This window comes from Necator americanus, chromosome V (genome assembly GCF_031761385.1).
Source record: "Necator americanus strain Aroian chromosome V, whole genome shotgun sequence".
NCBI lineage: Eukaryota > Metazoa > Nematoda > Chromadorea > Rhabditida > Ancylostomatidae > Necator > Necator americanus.
In genome coordinates, this window is record NC_087375.1 from 2959417 (window position 1) to 2978156 (window position 18740).

The 18740-nt window shown below is 40.3% G+C and overlaps 1 protein-coding gene across 4 annotated transcripts; it reads left to right on the plus strand.

Moving 5' to 3' along the window:
• Positions 1-329: 329 nt before the first annotated feature.
• RB195_012774 (uncharacterized protein) lies at positions 330-17041 on the plus strand (the record flags this gene model as incomplete). Of its 4 annotated transcripts, none has more annotated exons than XM_064202310.1 (21): positions 330-365; positions 832-839; positions 972-1040; positions 2199-2295; positions 2357-2460; positions 2957-3035; positions 3401-3491; positions 5646-5778; positions 5832-5946; positions 6005-6077; positions 6986-7065; positions 7565-7627; positions 7795-9242; positions 10058-10066; positions 12844-13015; positions 13115-13261; positions 13524-13669; positions 14536-14657; positions 15145-15329; positions 15806-15918; positions 16870-17041. In XM_064202310.1, the coding sequence occupies 21 exons, from the start codon at positions 330-332 to the stop codon at positions 17039-17041; spliced, it is 3462 nt and encodes a 1153-aa protein (XP_064058191.1). The 4 variants fall into 4 exon arrangements, with proteins under 4 accessions (XP_064058191.1, XP_064058192.1, XP_013306746.2 ...); XM_064202311.1 differs by having other exon boundaries at positions 12844-12955; XM_013451292.2 differs by lacking the exons at positions 330-365; positions 832-839; positions 10058-10066; ... (5 more) ...; positions 15806-15918; positions 16870-17041 and having other exon boundaries at positions 976-1040; positions 7795-9246.
• Between the last annotated feature and the right edge of the window lie 1699 nt (positions 17042-18740).

An 18740-nucleotide genomic window follows, 5' to 3' on the forward strand; every position in this document is an offset into this window, starting at 1 on the left:
ATAAACAAAAAAAGCACTAACGTCAAATTGAACACATGAACTGAGACAATACGATAACTTAAGAACAATACAGATACTGTACAGATCTTTATAAGCAAAGCAAATACAGCAAACACGACAAAAATACGAAAAACGAGACATTATAGACAAAAACATCAGAAGAGAAGGCAAAAAAGAAAGAAAATGAAAACAAACAAAAAATTGCGGCAATATAGATTCGAGTGACGTCACTTGCCAAGCAGACCGCTCGGAGACGGCCTGCGAGCGGTCAAAAACCGCGCGACCTTTGACTCGACTATACTTTACTGCGCATTTCTGAGTCCCAAAAAATGCCCACGACTTATTCGTCAACCCAATACCTGGATGTACGTGCTGTAATATAAATACATATCTGGTCGGATCAAAACGAATTGAAGAATGGTGCACTTGCGTAAACGGTTGCGCTTGAAGCGCTGCGATGGAGACAACGGTTGGAATCGAGATGGGACCATCGCGAATTGCAGCGAATAATGGTGCTTGCAAAGGTCTTCACTCAATACTAACCGCTACGCTTCAACGCACCGCATCATCTATACCAATCTAATAACAACAACCCTAGGAGAATTTTTGACGTTTCATGCAATTTGAAGTCTTGAATCTATACGATACTATTGAGTTGCGCCATTTATCCTATTATTCCCACCATTTTAGCGTCTGCACTAGTACATATACATACACATATTTACACATATACATGTACATGCAGTAATATACAATCACAGGGCCCGTTGTGAAGACGTCTGAAATCAGTGGCCACGGCCGAAGCAGTGAGAAACTCTGCTCCAATCGTAGTGTCCGAGGTCCGTAGTGCCTAGCATGCGAAATAGCTCAATGTTAGGACAGCTGCAATAACTTTTCTATTCCACCTTTCTCTGTTTTTCTTCGAAATGTTTTTTTTTTAATTCCAAGTTAATCGTCAGGTTTTCTTTCAGAACCATGTTCAATGGACCTGGGGATCGCAGAAGATTTATCGCACAACCACGCGAGCGTTCGCCGAAACGGTGAGCATTAATGTTGTTAGCGATCGACAGAAAATTAGTAGTTGTAAGAAGTTCGGAAATTCCTCGCATTCTTTCTGAAGCTGTGTAGATTATACACGTTACTTATTGAATATTGAGATTGTCGCTAATCTTTCCATTTCTGATTCTGGAATATACTCTTCTACGAGTAATTGTGTCTCGATATTTTTTTTTTGTGGTAGCGTGCTTGTTACCAACTAAAAAGTGGAACTTACCTCCAAGTTTTAATGCTTATTCTTTAGAGCTGATGGAAGTTGCTCAAAATTTGGTTGGAACTAGTAAGGTTCTCTATTTGCTGAAATTTCTTATTTGTTTAGCGATTTTTCGACTCTTAGGTATTGGTTCAGTGATAGTCTCCAAGAAAGGAGAAGAGTTTATAATTAATATTCATATATTTATTTATTTATCATTCTCTTATCTAAGGGAATTGCTTTCACAATCATGTAACGGGAAGTTATACTAATAATGTTGTCGTTGGATGACTGTACTGATGTATTTGAAATGCTCCTGAACTGTCTCTATTATGCAACAGCAGCGGTAACAGAAAATATTGATGGCTATTGTTGTGCTCGATATTTATTAGTTTTTTTTTTCATATTTGACCTATTTGATGTGTAGTAATGACATCGAAATGAGGCTATTGCTTGGACATGGATACGACGACATGGTCACTTTTGCAATCTCATCTTGTATTTCTTCTGGATCGTCTTCAACCTAGAGTAGTGGAAATGGGCTACAATTCGTGGAATTTCTCCTGGTGACTTCCAAAATGTTTTAGGGAGTAGTGGTGATAGTATAAAAGTTGAAATCTCGGTTAATCTCGAATTTGCGTTATGGCGGTGAATTTTCAAGCAGCTTCAGCTTCCTTCCTAAATTTTCTCGTAACGAATATTGAAATGAGGAAGGGACAACTTGTTTTACTTTTGTTGTTTCTTTCTTTGTTTCAAGAAATTAATAGTGATTGGTCTGTGCCTTTCCAATAGTATCAAAAAAAATAGGTGAATTTTTTTATGAGAAAGATCAAGTTTAAAAACTTGAATACCGCAGCATTTTTTTTTAGTGCCGTCATGAATTCTTGATTCCTAACTATTTATTTTAAGGCCCACATCTTTTTCTTTTTGTATATGATTTCATTTTCAGACATTCAAAACGACGTCGTTCGCGAGGTTCACGGGAGCGAGGGGAAAGGGAGCCACTGCCTCCGTATGGGTATCCCTACATGGAGGCGGGTGACAAGGTACTGTTTATTATGTTGAGAGTTTGAAATCATGACTCTTCATCTACCGTTTGCTTTGCAGATGGGTAACGGTTCTAATGGCGAATTCAAAAGAATGTTCACTGGAAATCCTGACATTGATCCATATCATCCAGGAATGATGGAATTCAGAGGTCCTCCCAGACGGTATGTGTACGGTTAAAACTGTCTGAAGCCTGGAACAGTTGTGTAAGCGGTCGCGCCTAAAACGGCGCGGTGAAGTAAGCGGCTGCGATCGAGGTGGGACAATCGTTAGCTCTGCAATCCTGCAAAGTCAGAAACTTTGACCACAAGGTGTAGCCTCTCACTCAATTGGACCGGGTTTTAGATGGTTATGATCAGAAGTTTGCAGTACATGTGTAAGAATTGCACATCACATTCTCTATCTAATTTTGTTCATTGGTCAAAGCACCATTCAGCAGCACTCTTTGAATGAAAGGTGTCATTTCTCATAATCGGACAGCGTTTTATTACGTTGGTCTTTATAAGTTTCCTATGACAGTGAAAATATTGTGTAATTTTTTATCTTACCTTATAGTACTTTAGTTACATCACATGCAAGTAATTCCTTTCAATGAATTGTTGTTGTTTCATTGTTCATGTTAAAATGCAACTGTAGAAATAATTTGACCACATCCTTCAGAGATATTATGCCGCTGGTCATGCCTGCTAACGAACGTGTTCGCGAGGGAATAGTTTTTGAGTATGGCAACTACTATGAGGTTTGTCAAAAAGCCAGTATATCTCATCAGTTCAGTCTTTTCCTTTGATTCGAAACTGATAGTCGAGATGTGTTACAGTACAGCTGTTTTTAGCACTAGTAATCTTTTTAGTTAGTTTTTTCCCTTGATTTGGACTATTATGCACCTTTCACGCTTGTAAGAAAGTGAAAGACAGATTTATTTGTTGTTCTGCGCTAGGATTTCGTTGTGACAACTTTTTTTTGCGAAGACGTCGAGGCCCAGTTTAGCTGGAACGCCGTATGCTTGTTATATTTATTGTTGTATTTACTAACATGTCTTTTTTCTTTTCATTTCTTCATTTCGTTTCCTTTTTCCTTTCGTTTTAATCCTTTCATTTCTTTCAGTTTTTGGTTGATCTGCTTGACGAAAGCAATAAAGTTCTCATGAGAGTGAATCCTCTAGGGCAGCCTAGACGTATAGAAGAGAGAATTTCACGTAAGTATAGTTTAAAACTTCTCGTTTAATTGGTGATCAATTTCTTGTTATTATTACTCGTGTTGATTTTGGATGCTACCTGTGCTCACTATGAGTATAAATAGGAGTTGGGAAGAAAGTAAATGTGCTGCTTGTCAATTGCGGTCAGGTCAACGCGACCTGTACTGGGGTGGCGAGAGACCGAGCTAGAGCGGAACCACTCACGCATTTGCAGCAGGCTTGAGATTGTTTTGACTCAATTGTATGTTAATTTGTTTGTTAATTTCTTCTGGAAATCAAGCGCGGAGATGTTACATTTTTGGGATGATTATGACAGGAATGCTGCGAGGATTAACGCTTTTACAGAAGTTGATAAGCACTTGTTGTTTCAGGATGCCATTTCAATAGGCCAACTTTTTTTTCATAGAAGTTCACTTTTTTTGTGAAACAAAAGACGGATTATGTTCATTTCCAAAGAAGAAATTGCGTGGGTGACTCAATCAATACTGGGGCTCTTAAACGGAAAGAGTTTTAGGTTGTAGGGAATTCCGATTTGCTGCAATTTGGCTGGAAGCTTCTTATTCTTCACTATTTGTGTTAACTTAGGTGCCTCAGAGGGAAAGACTGAGCCGCCAGAAACGAGCAACTTAGGAAGCGTTTAAGATTATCGAGGAACTAGTGAAGGCAACAGAACAAACAGTTCTGTGTGCATCTCACCACCGTTCGTTATTCTATGACGTGCCTCTTCAAAAACCTGGATGTTTCACAACCATGAGAAAATCCGATCCGCGTCATTGAACGCTGCATCGAAACGGTGATGCTTGAAGTATCTCTCTTGAACGAGATGAAACAGGAGATTCGAAGCACTCTTATATCAATGACCGATTCTGCCGCATTTGCCAAGGAAATTGCAAACTATTGGATTGAGGAATAGTGTCGTGAGCGTCCTCTTTTTTTTAGAAATGAAAAGTGCACATAGAAATGAAAAGTATTTCTACAAAGTTATAGATTATTAGGTAAGGGATTTCTCACTCTATAGGTTAGTTCCATTCCTATTTAAAAAAAAAATTGTTCTTGTTTATTCAAATATAAAAAAAAATGGAGTGCCAAGTTGACAAAACGGAGCATTCTCGACATCTTGAGTTTCTGGCAATTAGTTGACAAAAAAAAATGACAAAGCTGCTCATCCTGCTAGTGAGGCATAAAAATTTGAAAAGAAACAAAAAAATTGCAAAAAATGAAAGAGTACAAAAGGAAACGTGGAAAAGGCCAATATTCGGAGTAGAAAAACTATCGATTGGAGAGAGAAAGTTGTTGGAAACGATGAAAAGTACAGTAGTGGAGAGTACTGGAGGTGTTGATGAGGACTGCTGATTAATTTGCAGTAGTTTTTTTATGCTTTGCAAGAATGAGCAGAATGAACTCATCAATTCGCAACAATAGGATCGACCCGTGTGCAATCTGTCTTCGAGGTCAAAATGCCCGTTTTTGAAGTGGAAATACAACGGCTGTCTTGTAGAGTGAGAAATTGTCTTTCGAATGATATATGACATCTGTGAAACATTATTCAAACATATGTGTGCACTTTTCAACTCGAAAAGAAAAACTTACGTCTTACTTCTCAACCTAAAAAAGTTGACCCGGACAACTATGTGTTTGAACGGCAACCGTTGGACCGGGATCATAAAGAAGATCGATCGCTGGTCCTATGGTCAGATTTCTACACGCAGCCGTTTAAAGGAAAGTTTGATACCCTTTGTGGTTCTTGCTAAAAGAGAAGTCATTGTAAAACTTGTGTACGTCATTGAAGCAAAATAAGATGTTATGGGAGGAAAACGGGATCATAGACGACACATGTAAAGTTAGATGAGATCTCCCGCTCTACCGTATGCCATCGCCGTGGTTTTGGGTGCACCCACTGACATCTTAGGCGCGAGTTGGAGAAACCTCTGGTGGTGCACGTGCTTTTTTTTTGCTCTGCATTTTTTTTCCCGAAAACTTAGTTGTAGTTGAACGTGGTTGCCTTTTAATATTGTGCGAGTCAAGGTGGAACAGTATTCAAAGAGTATTCTTTCGTTTGTCATGTATCATTTCGTCGGTTAGTGCTTTGTTGCACTAGTATTTGCTTTTAGGAAAGTCAGACTCATTTGTGTTTAAACATATTCCTATTTGCAGCAACTACTCGTGCAGAAAAATCGCGCATCATCGTGCCGTCCTATGATTTTGACAGAAACGATCTTTTACATTGTGATATAGTAATCACAGGACTCCCACCGAGTGTATTTTTCGGCAGCGGATTTGGTCACAGGTGCGCTTCAACGTCATTTCACTGTACAGCTAACATATACTTGTTCATTTGAGGCCTGTGCTTGCAAGAGATGCAGCTGCGAAAGATTTAGTTGACAAATTTTATCGAGTTGGATTAGTTACAGAAGCTTTACATGCGTCCATAGGCAGCTCTCCTGTTTTTAGAAAGGTTATAATTTGTGGCGTATATTTATGAGGTGAACAAGTTGTCCTAAAAGTATGTTTAGGGTAATCTTCCTGAAAAGGATTATGCTATAGCATTGGATGCACTTATTGATCTCGACAAGAAGATGTCAGAATGTGAGAATCTTTTTTTTTTAAAATTTGACAAGCTTTTCTGTTCATTATGTGTTTTATGTGCACGAACAATGTAGCCATTAGCATCCGTGATCCGCAGCAGTAGATTCCCCACATCCTTTCACTTCTGCCTTTTGGCACCCAATGTCACCGTTATAGTGTTCTCAACATGTTTCCAATTATTGAATTCTTGCTTTTGTGTGCATGAACGCAAATTTTAGTGACCTGCTTCTCTTTATTATTGGGTTCTTGGAACAATATTTTTTTTCCATTCCATGTTGTACAAACGTACTTTTACGTTAAGGAAGGACACCCAGTTTTCTTTGAGTTTCTGTTGTGTGAACCATATATTAGGAGAGTGGAGGTTCGAAACAAGTGTAAATCCCATATCCCAAGGTATGACACAGAATGCAACAGAATTATGTATAGGGGCAGCAGAGGAAAGGTTTTTGTTTCCTGTGCTGCCACTATATTGATTATTGGTTGCTCGACTTGGGACGTGCTGTTAGAGGCGTTGGTGTAACGGAAATTGACATCAACCTGAATAGAGTAGAAGTAGAAACATACTTGAGTAAAGAAGAGGTAGTAAATTCTAAAAGTCGCAATATTATGTCAATAAGGCCACCAAGGTTGCCTGTGATTGGACACCTTTTGGCTCAGAACGCCCATTCCCAAGACTTGTTGGAGACTTCAAGTACTCATTGAATATGCTCCTTATCTAATTGTGAGATGTGCTTATTTTAACCACAGTCTCCTAGTTGTAGCAACAACAGATTGATGAGTCAGCTATATGCGTTGATTAGAAAAAAAGACTTCGTTCTGGGGTTTCTTTCTTATGTTCCACTGACTAATATGCAAGTAAAAGAGGGTTTAACAGTGTATGCTGTTTCAACAGTGATTATGTCTTTTAGGTTCTTGGCCATGGGACATTTTCTCAGCTAGAGAGTTAGAACAGGATGTACTCGACAGGCTGAAATTCGTTTTCAATGCGGTATGCTTTCTGTAAATATTTGTAATTATGTTATTTTCTCTCTTTTACAAATTATGCAAACCGTTTATTCGCTGTTTTTCTCCGAAATCTTCCTATAAAAATGTTAGCGTAACACCAGTTTTCGACCGAAGATGTTGTTAGTAATTTTTTGCAAGAGAACCAACCAATCATTTTCTAACAAAGTGTGGAGTGGCACTTCTTATTAACCATTAATTTAAGTTTTGGCTAGTTATGGAACCGACGAAGTCTGCAAAACAGTCTATTCTATGCCTTAATCTCATTTTTAGTCAGACTTATTTTTGATTAGCAGAAAGTCATCCGTTTTTCTGCGATTGAGAGGCAAGATTGATTTCGTGGCGACGATAAGTTTTTTAGTTTTTCGAAGGGTAATAGTTCTTTTCTTAATTTGTGCTTCCTCATTAATAAAGCAGCTTAATCATATATGCCACAAATTGTGGACTTCTGTTTTTGAGACACTCGACAATGCTTTTTCTTTTAGGTTATTGACGATATTTATTTCCGTGGAAATCAACATGGTCGGGACAGATTTAGAGCAGACCCGGTGAGTTAGTTTCTCCCAGTATATTTTTTATTGATACAGTGGATGTACCAGTGAGTACTGTGTCACATCACGAGGTATAGGTACGCTTACATTGCTATCCTGTTACGGTTAAGCCATCAAACATTGATTTCTTCCTATGTTGACGTAAGTTGTGCGGTTTTCTTCAGATGGATACGAATGGTTCAATGAACTCTGGCATTATCGAATATCCTAAGAAGATGGAGTTTTGTCGCCGATGCAAACTCAGTGGTCATTCGGAGGGAGAATGTGGAGATGAATATGCGGAGAAGAGACTCAAAGAGCGAGCTCGATCTCGCTCCCCTTCACGGAGTTTCAGAACAGAACCTCATTATGATCGTTTTCGACAAGGTGAATGGTATCATGATCACAGAGATATTGGAAACGTTGGGACGCAGTATACGCCAGATGAGATTGCGCAGAAGATTGCCGAACAGCGCGGAGAATTACTTCGTCGAGAAATGATGATGCGGCCAATTGAAGCACAGTCGGCACCTCATTCCCTTTTGTCTAAAACGGCATTCCTCCCACAGCCACTTTTGCCGCCTGGCAAGGACATTGCGACGTTTGATCAACCTTATAACCCATCAGCTAATCCACCCTTTTTGGAACACGAATTCAGACCAACTCGGGGAGGAGAAGAATTTAGCACGGGAAGGGGAGCAGACCCACGACGGATTGATGAAGAGCAGTTTTTGAGGGAGAAAGAAAGGGAACTCGAACGTCGTATGCAGAAGGAATTTGAAGATAGAAGACGAGTGTTGGAAGAAGAAATACGCAAACAAGTGCAAGTGGAGGAACGGGCTAAGTTGCAGATGGAGTTATCGCAGCGCCTTCCTCATCGCGCTCCTCAAATTTCAGATAACTCATTCCCATCATTTTCGCCCAAATATCCAAGCAGTTCTGCGTTCCTCTTACCTCCTTCGCTTTCTACGTTCGTCGGAAATAAGTATGATATTGAACCCAATCCAGAGTCATACTCGTCGGCTCCTGATTTTGAAATAGAGGAGATTAAACGTCTCGTCAAAGAAACCGAGGAAAAATTGTTGGACCTTCAGCGCAACGCTCGTGAGGCAGAGTTGGCGGCCATATTTGAATCACGTGCATTCCGAACAGTGGCAGAACTCGGCGAGAATGCTTATTTATTAGATCGCAGCCAGAAACAACTTCTTCTTTCTGAGCTGAAAGAAATTCTTAGCCATCCCGGCCCTCCGGAGAGGAACACAGGTCACCTACGGCGTAGTAGAAGCAGGGAGAAATCCAGGAGGAAACGTACCAGTCACCACCACGACCGTGGTTATTCGCATCGATCAAGATCTTCAAGACGCCATGGCAGCTACAGAAGCTCGGGCGACAGGGAAACTTTTAAGGAAGTGCGGCACCAAATTGGTGGTGTCACTGTACGGAACCTCGATTCATCCGAGCAGCGTCGATTGAAAGTGGGTGACATTGTTGCGGCACAAGACGAGAAAACCGGAAAATGGGCGACTGCCCATATTGCAAAGATTTCCGGTGACACAGCAACTCTAGCTACTGGTAATACTACGTGGAAGAAGGCTCTCCACGAGTTATTCAAAGAAGTTCCTGAGTGGTCTGTGTGAGCACGTGTTTTCCATATTGTCAAGTCTTCTAGATTAGTTTTGTTGCATGTGTGAGAAGAAATCTCATCCACTAGTTATTTTTCCTTTTCATGATTATTTATACAAATCTGTTGTTAAATGCTGTGGAATTCGTAACGTCATCTCTGGATATTCATTTTTACAGGTCCTTTCGGATTGTTGTGATTTTTGTTGGAAAAATCTTAGTATGCAATCGTTTCATTTCTGTGTAATCGAAGTTGATATTCGCTATCATATTTTTTTCGCTTCAGTTTCAACGAACTCTATTTTAAAGGCATCACCTCGCGAATCTGAGGTGGTACGGAGTATTCGTATACGGGATAGTAGATTATGGAGAGGGGAGTGATTCCGTCCATTTCTTCCTAATTGCTGTAAAAAGCGACCCGGAAGAATGCGGCGCGTGCACAAGGCTGGCGCGTTCCAATCGAACTCGTTGTAGAAAGTAGCGTGCCGGAACGACCGAAGCCGTATCCTTCGGGCAGTTTCTTACGGCGATTGGGAAGAGATGGATGGAATCACCCTTCTCTCCATAATTAACGATCCCATAAACGAATACTCCACCTGAATACCGTACCACGTCAGATTCGTGGGGTGATACCTTTAATGATGTGAAGAGAAGAGATGATCAGTTAACCAACGCATTGTAGTTAACTTCTTGTTTGGTCACTGAAAGCTGATCGTCACTTCCCTAAACATTATACACTGTTCACTGTTATACTGCAGATTGTCACTGACAAGAAGGGGATCCAAACGCTTGATTATGTGGGAAGGAGGGATACGTGATTAAAGTTAGAGTCTACAGGTATGCGTTAGACTCAAATCAGGTACAAATTTACGACTGGTATTCCCTTCTCTTGCTTTGCAGAGTGCAAAATTGGTGTAAAACTTCAGTTGGTTTCAAAATAATCAAGATGTCGTAGCAAGTAATTTCCATGAAGACGAATATGAGCTACAGGCGAATTTCAAGGCTCAAACTATTTGCCGCATTTGAAAGTTCGCTCTCTTGCGAAGCCATCGAACCAGCAGTGGACAGTTGTCATGGTAGTGGTGCCCTCCACCAATGCACTACTGACGCTGCCGTCGCTCGAAGCCCGTGGAGCCAGTGATAGAAGAAGATGATGGCTCGAAGCTCATTATCCGAAATTGACATCGTGCGTATAATCGAAGAAGGTCCGGCTATACATACACCTTTCGTGGGTATATATGTATACGCTGGCGATCCAAAGGGATCCATCTTTCTCACTTCGTCTTTCTGGGTTCTGGCGCTCTTGTACCAATGTAAGAGCGTGGAAACTCGTTGCATCAACCTTCCATATCTCTGCTTTTTGGAGTAGAATCGTTAACTTGCTAGTTTGGGACGTATCTCACTGTCTTCCGAGGCAGAAACCCAAACCTGGCACTGCGGGACTTGTTCTAGAGCTTTCCGATAGCCGAAGCTTGTGATGTGAGACCTATAAGTATCATAAGATTATATAAAAGTCTAGGATAAATAGGCCGACGTATCAATCCACTTGCGATGCGCCGACGCGTTTTACTGAATACGTTTTCCTAATCGTTGATGACTGTTGAAGATTTGGAATGCTGATGGCTTGCGGATGCCAGATGATCAGTGAGTGTTTTAATCCTTCCAGGGAACCCGGAGGGAGAAAGGCTTGGTGAAATAAGCGGAATTTTCTGTCACATCATTTCTTTGAGGACAGGTGAACACCTTCGCGTTGCAGTTGACGACAATACTTGCTTCTCAGGGGCATTTCCTCTTCGTAATTTCCAGCACGGCGACCCGTGCTGGGCTTACAAAATTATTCTTGGATCTTTTCTGTACAGACGCAAAGCATCAGAATCACATTTTCTAACCAGCCGATTTATTTCGAGGAGGATTCGGCGTTGTAGTTTTTTTTTTTTTTTTTGGTATGCTTTCTAACAAGTCTGAATTCCCCGCTAAATTCCTCGTTTTTCAGACCTGGGAGCAAAGCTGACGCTGCTAAGTCCTTAACACCCAAACTTTGGCTTAGAGGATCCATGAGATGTAGTTAAGATTACTAAGGTACAGATTAAAGTCACTATGATGCGATGAGAAGCCACTAAAGTCGAGGTCTTAAAATCGAATTATTGGGCTAGGAAATCCATGGCATGAATGCAAAAGTTCACTGAGGCTTTAGCTAAACCGTTGTAGTATAGGAGTATCAGTCATGTGAGCTAAAGCATTACAATCAGCCACGGTATCAGTCTGAAAGTCCGGATGATCCTGATTTTCAGCCATCTCATGTTGCTCGCTTCGCTCGCCTCCGCCAGTCAATAGAAATGAAAAATAGGACCACTTTCTGCAAATTTCTAACATTTCAGACAAAGACATTTTTCAGACATTTTTCTCTTCCTTTCCCAAGGAATTAACGTAGAATTAAGACAACGGAGATGTGCTAACGGGAAATGGACTGACCGTCATCATCGTACTAAAAAAGATAGGTGTTACTTAAACTGGTAACTACTTATAACCAGCTGTCTACATGCGCATATCCTATTTTTCAAGAAGGAATTTGGATGATGTGAGTAACTTGCGGGAGAGGGGGAGAAGAAGGCGTAAATTTGGCTGAAACACTGTGCTAGCAATTGTTACGGCCATGAAACAGTTCGTAAACTGTCTTAGTTACCTCCGGACGGATTGGTATCCGCAAGAACAACGTTGGTTCATGTAAGCGTGCAGAAAAGTCACAATCTGACGTTGTCTGTGATCAAGTTAATCGGACTGTAATCTCTCTTGTTCCAGCAGTTTCCCAATCTACAGAATGTATCTCATATGCAGGTTGGTTTACCTCGCTACTTCTAGTTCTTTCGTACAGAAACGAAATAACTTGGATTCTATTACTGCCGAAGATGGATGTCTAGTTTGTTATGGTTAATGAAGGGAGCGAATTTGAAACTGCATCTTCTTCATGCACTAGGAATGCACATGCGAACAAATTGCAGAACTCGCTATTAAAAAAAGAGGAGGAAGGTTGCCGCCTCATTAAAGCCGATTAAGGAACGGAAAACCCAGTGCACGGCTAATTTCTGTGAAACGTGATGCACCTCGACTGGACCTGTTGCTCTGAAGGTCAATAGAAACCTTCACGTGCTGCTATAATCTGTGCTTTGAGCAACGAAAAAATACGGCTGAGTCGACTCACTCTTAGATTTCACTGCTTCCTAGTGCAGTCTTCTAGTTGGAGACTGCAGAATTCCGAAATCTGCAGGATGAAGAGGATTGACTGCAAGACAGGATTACTCAGTATTACGATACTTTGCACACCAATGACATTTTCTGAAGTGAATACTTTCGAAGACTGGTTTCACGGTGATTGTTTTCAAGACAAAAAAAAAATCGCTATTTTAGAGTTGTAGAGCTGGGTAGTTATTTTCAGCTCAAGAACCACTCTTGCGGAGTGCAATGCATCAATCCTTTCATCATCCATTTGTTAGATGTGTAAAGCGGCATCCGTTGTATACACATCCATGCAGTGCTACTACGGTCCGCAGGATCTCACAAATCCCATTATCTACAATGCGTCTCCTTTTTGTGCTTTTTAAAGAGTATTTTTACAGGATACATGAATATATAATGTCTGTGGCAGAGGTAGAAAACATTGAAGAAGGTCTCCATAGTAGCATTCAAGCTGAGGGAATCAAGGATGTAACAGTACAGGACGCTGAGGAGGTGACAAAATGTTCGAGAGATATATGCGACAGTTACAGGAATATCTGCCGAGTAGTGAAGGTGACTTCTGGCCTTTTTCATTTCTTGGCAGATATTGTTGCACCCGTCGTACGTAATTCTCTTAGTACCAGCTCCCAACACTTGGTAGTATATGTTCAGAACTACGCATCAATTCGTGCGGATGACGCCATAGTGCTAGGAAACCCACCGGAAAGTCTACAGGAGTTGGATCAGGCTGAACGCATTAAAGAAGGCTGCGAAATAACAAAGGAGCACGAACAAAATGCGATGAGAATCGACAACAATGTATGTCTTGCTCACCTCTCAGATGTGCACTAGTGAAAATACATTATTTGAAAGAAATCTGTGTAAGAAAAATCCTTCCGAAATATTCGTCCAAATAAGCGCCAGGTAAACGAAATAAAACGCATCAAAATGTGCATTTTGTTAGAAACTCGTAACAATTTTCATGACGTATCATCAGAGTGGGTGTTGATTGTTAGCTACTATACATAACAACAATTACTTCTTCATGTTTTTTTCCGTTTTAACGAATTATCACATTTAGATCCTGAACAGTGGCTACTTCTCACCACTGATTCGGTTGCGAATAGATGAAGTGTTATCTCGGCATGTCGCTTCATCGTCTTCAGTGGTACCCGGAGGCCATATGCGGGTTTCGTTTCTAGACCCTCATATTCAGTCTGGGCCGCAGTAAGTTCAGACCTACATACGACCTGCTCTGCTGTTACGTCTAAGACATTTAAGTCAAAACTTACACAGTAATCCACCACTTCGACAAGAGGATGTGTAATGCAAGGAGGGCAAAATAACCTGCTGAAGAGCAACCTACTTTCTTTCACACTTCGTACTATTTTGACGATAATTTAGCCATTTGGTTCCGCATTGCACTAGTGGGGCACTGATCTAGTGAGCTGACCCACGCAAAACTAGCGCTTTTGTACCAGTTCAATGAACCACATTCGTGGAAAACCAATTGTTTCATACTCAACCACATAAACAACAACTGCGCTGCCTAACCTTTAACTAAATCGAACCTAGACGGTCTTGCAACAAAGCTTCCGATAAGTTGAATTGGTTTCGTGGGCGGTCTACTGCGGGACTACTGTGGACCCTATGGTATGTATGGTTGCTGACCTACATCTATGCGGGGTGGGAGTAGTTATAGAAATGGTGCAGTGTTTCTGATTTTCAAGGCTCTGAAGATAGCAATGACGCCGAAACTTTGGCCAAATTACTAGATCAGTAACGATATTGGTTCTTTTTTCCAGAAATTACTGCACGACTCAATTCTACAATACATAGTTCCAAAAGGAGGTCGAATTTTTGTCCAATCTTTATCATATCTCATTAGCCGCATAACTGTATGGCATGCAAAGATGCCTAAACCAAATCAGTTTTAAAAAACAGTCTTCAGTCTGAACCATTTCTTGCCTTTTGCTAATTTTACAAAACAGGTCATTAGTGCATGTAAAATATATTGCGAACTGGTTGTGTGCAAAGATTACGCAGGAACAATTAGGAGTTCCTGGAGCATATCTTACGTAGTCACAATTTAGGTGTGGTCTTGCTGCGTTGTCAATGTCAAGTCAGCTTCTTGGTCTAGAAAGAAAAAAGATATCTGATATGTTGGAAAAGGCTAAAAAGCTCGGATTCACTGTTCAGGGAGAAATGTTTTCTGGTGAGTGATTTGATGTGATCGTAGAAATTTTTAAGAAAGTCCTCTACACTCTTTATTATTCAAATGGAATGTAGGGAACATTCTCATTTCTTCCTCTTTGGCGGAAACGACTTATTAATATTTATTAATATGTTTAGAGCGAATTATTCATAGAAAATTATACTACAACCGTATCATTTGACTACCGCTGATTTTAATGTAGAAGAAACGGTAAATTGGAACAAAGAACTGAGAAGTAGCAATTTCATAGGCAAAACTATAATTTTTTAAAGCTATTGTTGAACTTTCCTTCACTTTTATAACAATGCAAATTTACTGTCGTGGTATCGCGACGTCTTCTTTTTTGTATTGCGCCGCGAATTAGAATTTTTCTTGTTGTTTTGAGTTCATTAATAGTAATAATAATAATAATAGTAATAATAATAATAATAATAATAATAGCCCTTGCGCGCAACAACGTTATAGTACGCACTATTTTTTTTTTCAGCAGACTGGCTGGGTGAACTAGCATGTGCATTGTGGCCTCTCGATGCTGAGATACTCTCCTTTCCTAGTCCAGATGAACTTATTAAATTAATGGCAGCTGATTACGCTGTTTTCGTTCCTTATGATTGCGACAGAAATCACGAACCAGCGTTACGGAATGGACATGGTGCTCATTGGGCGATATTGGTAAGATTTGTGTCAAATCCGTTATTATAGACATACTAGGATGGTGCATAACTACTCGAGGTTTTTCAAGCCATGTTTTTTTTGAGTAAAAAAAATATAAAAATCCAACAAAAACGTGTTATATTATTATTCTGGAGTGTAATCACCATCAGCCTCAGCTGCTGCTTTCCATTTTCTTGGCAGACGGTTGATTCCACCCACAAGGAAGTCACGTCTCCTCGGAGGGTCAATCCACGCTTTGAAATCGACCAGGAACTTGTCGAAATCACCATAAACGTTATCACATCATCTTCAAAAATGAATATGTTACACAGACAGATGTGAGAAGTGCAATGTGTATAAAAAAAATTCTCAGCTGTTTCGTTGCTTTCTCTTGTGAGCCAAGTACACAGATCTTCCAATGGAATGCAGCAAATCCACAAATTTCGGTATTCGGTAATTCCGGTTTTAAGGTTGGTTTTAATTTCGGTTTTAAGGTTGGTTTTCTCAATGTAGATATCAATGTAATTGGCCTCCACTCTGCACCACCTGATTTGCATGTTTTGGAAGACGAGTCATTCTACGTATTTGCGTATCACGGAAAGAGCAAGTAAGGGCTAAACTTTTTTTCTTGTTTTCAATAAAAAGATACAAATTGAAAGGTCACTAAAACACAAAAAGCGCCGATTTCATGAATATACTGCACTCCTTACATGTATTATTTTAATAGGTTTGCGAAGCATAGGAATTTGTGAAGCTTACACGATAGAGAACGACGGATCCGACGACCGATCATGTTCTGGTGTTTCTAAATTATAAAATTAAGTATAACCTTATCTAAAAAGTGGTAGTCGTGTTTGTTAAAAAAGTAAAAAGTGTTCGTTAAACAGTAAAAATAGGAATGGAAAGCTTTCGCCGCGTTAACGATGTGCTCAGTATTAGTGACTTATTCGAAACATTTTGACACGAATACTCTTGAGAAGGCGTAATAAAAGAGGGTATCCCCATAAATTGGAAGTTTTAGCAGTTTTTGAAGTATGTGTTGCTTTACATGAAAGAAAACGTATTCTCACACATTTACGATCATAGAATGAAAGCAATTGTTTTTGCAAATTAAATATAAGCAATACCTACACACATTCCGTGATGAAAGGCTCTAAAAAACAGAACGTTCCTGTTTTCTGAGCAGTCGTAAGACCAGTAATGTGCGTAGAGCCTGCTCATCGTGACGCATCTGATTAGAGAATGGTGAAAGGATAATGGTATCCTCAGTATTCTCGGATTGTTCACAAATACGAGCTTCTGCAACCCATCTAGCCCCTTACGCGATGCCGCGCTCCAACGCTCCAATACGCGACGCGTCCGCCAAAACAAAACCTGCACCTGTTTGTGTTTTAGTGGGTTGTCGTGTACTGACTCCTCTTATATCCTAACGTCACAATGTCAAAAATTATGTAAATATGTTTTCTGATATCTGAGTAAAGAAATTTTTTATACGAATTCCCAAGCTCGTTTTTTGTTCCCTTTTTCTCAAAAGTCTAAGCGAATATAAGTTTTACAGACATATGGCCCTATGGTCTTACTGTTGTCTTCGGCGAAGCTGTTGCCAGTTGTATGAACCAGGACCAATGAGGAAAGCACCAGACTACATGATCCCGGAGGATGGTTTATCGCAACTTCGAGGAAAATGTGTATGCCTGAAAAAGCTTGAAGGCAGTATTTCTGAAAAATGACGATGTTAGGGTCTTTGTGGGATAATGTAAGGTGCGGTTTCTGAATTATAAGTATGAGCGTGATGACGCGGAATTCCGTCTAATTGACCTGAAAAAAGGCGTGGAGAGGTAGTTCCTACGAGGTACATAAGAACGCACCGTTATTACGCAGGTGCTGCGCCAACGAGCGAGCGGTCGAAATTCAATGAGGTCTCCTTAGCAGGCTATTCAAGTAAAACCAACAATAAGCTGCTAAGGGAACCGAAGCGTGTACAACATTGGCGTATTCTAACGTACTTAGTAGGAACTAAGGCGCTTCCCTTGCCATTTCTCATGACGATGTACTGCCTTCAACGCAAGCTTATAATCTGGAATAGGTATTGGTCTGCAAAGTTTGTTTGCTTACTCAATCTTTTCATTTTTAGTATTTTAATAGTGTACTTGTAAGTGTATGTTTAGTAGATTGTTATGTATGTACTATTGCTTCTTCGGTGCTTTATTTTAACGGGAAATAAATGAACACTTCTCATTTATAGTCGAAACACAATAAGCAGTCCCAACTTTTCAGGCAGAGTATTGAAAATGTAGAGAAAAGTTCACCAGCCGCTCTGTAGAATTGACTGAAGATGCCTTTTTTTTCAAAATATAACGTCCCAACTGCATAAAACGAACATAAGAGAGAGGTTCTTGAAATTACAAGAACACATGCAAAATCGAGCAACTCACAAGTGGATCAGATTCAGGAAAACTAGCATGAGTTCTGCAATTTATCACGAGCAACTGGTTGGCAGACAACACACATAGAACCGAAAATATCTCATTTCACAAACAAAGAAAATGACTGATGCCATTGGAATAAGGAATCTGCGGTCTGTCGGGGTTATACTTTCGAAACTCTCCCTCAAATTTTTGATGTTTGGGCCAAATCGAGTGTTAAAACCACCAAAAGTGTTGTAAATTTTCATGTTCTAGTGGATCCAACCAAAAGTCTGCGGTCCACGCACGACAGTAAGAGGTGGTGAAGCAAAGGACACTAAGAATGTCCTTTGCACCTAAATCGGCAGCACTGAAGAAGGCTATGACTAGACAGCAAAAAAAAAAATAGAAGCAAAATTATAGACATTGCGACGTTCCATCAAATCCTATGTTTGGTATAAGATAGGGCAGCCACAGTCCAATCCACTAACTCTTAATCCACGAAAACACCAGTTTTGACTAACGTTCGCGTATTGCAGAGAAATGTCTTTTAGTAGCAGGCTGTATTCTTGCCAAATTACAAATGTATGAAGGTTTCTCCACAGTTTTCATTGCAACCCCTCGGGGAATCAGGAACTAGAAATCAGGAGTGATTTCTGCTCCTGGGCCTGCCACTGCTACCCGTCGACATCCTGAACTCCGAACGGCCACAGCTCCAACCGTAAAAGATGCTGCTTGTTCATTTCGGAACAAAAAATGTCTCCATTCGGATCGCAGCGCCTTTTTCCAGGGTGGCTCGGGAGGCTACACGAAAACTCTAGCAATTATCCGAGTCTCTGTGAAAATGGACTTCAAAATATGCAGATCTTTCTGGATGTAAACAATTTTTGCTCAACGCAACAACTCAAGACGTTCATATGATTGAGTGTTGAGTGAAAGAAATTGTTATCGCGAAGTTATCCACAGATATCAATCGATAACAGCCTAGCTGAATATCCCGTAAGACATTTCTGTAGTGAGGAGA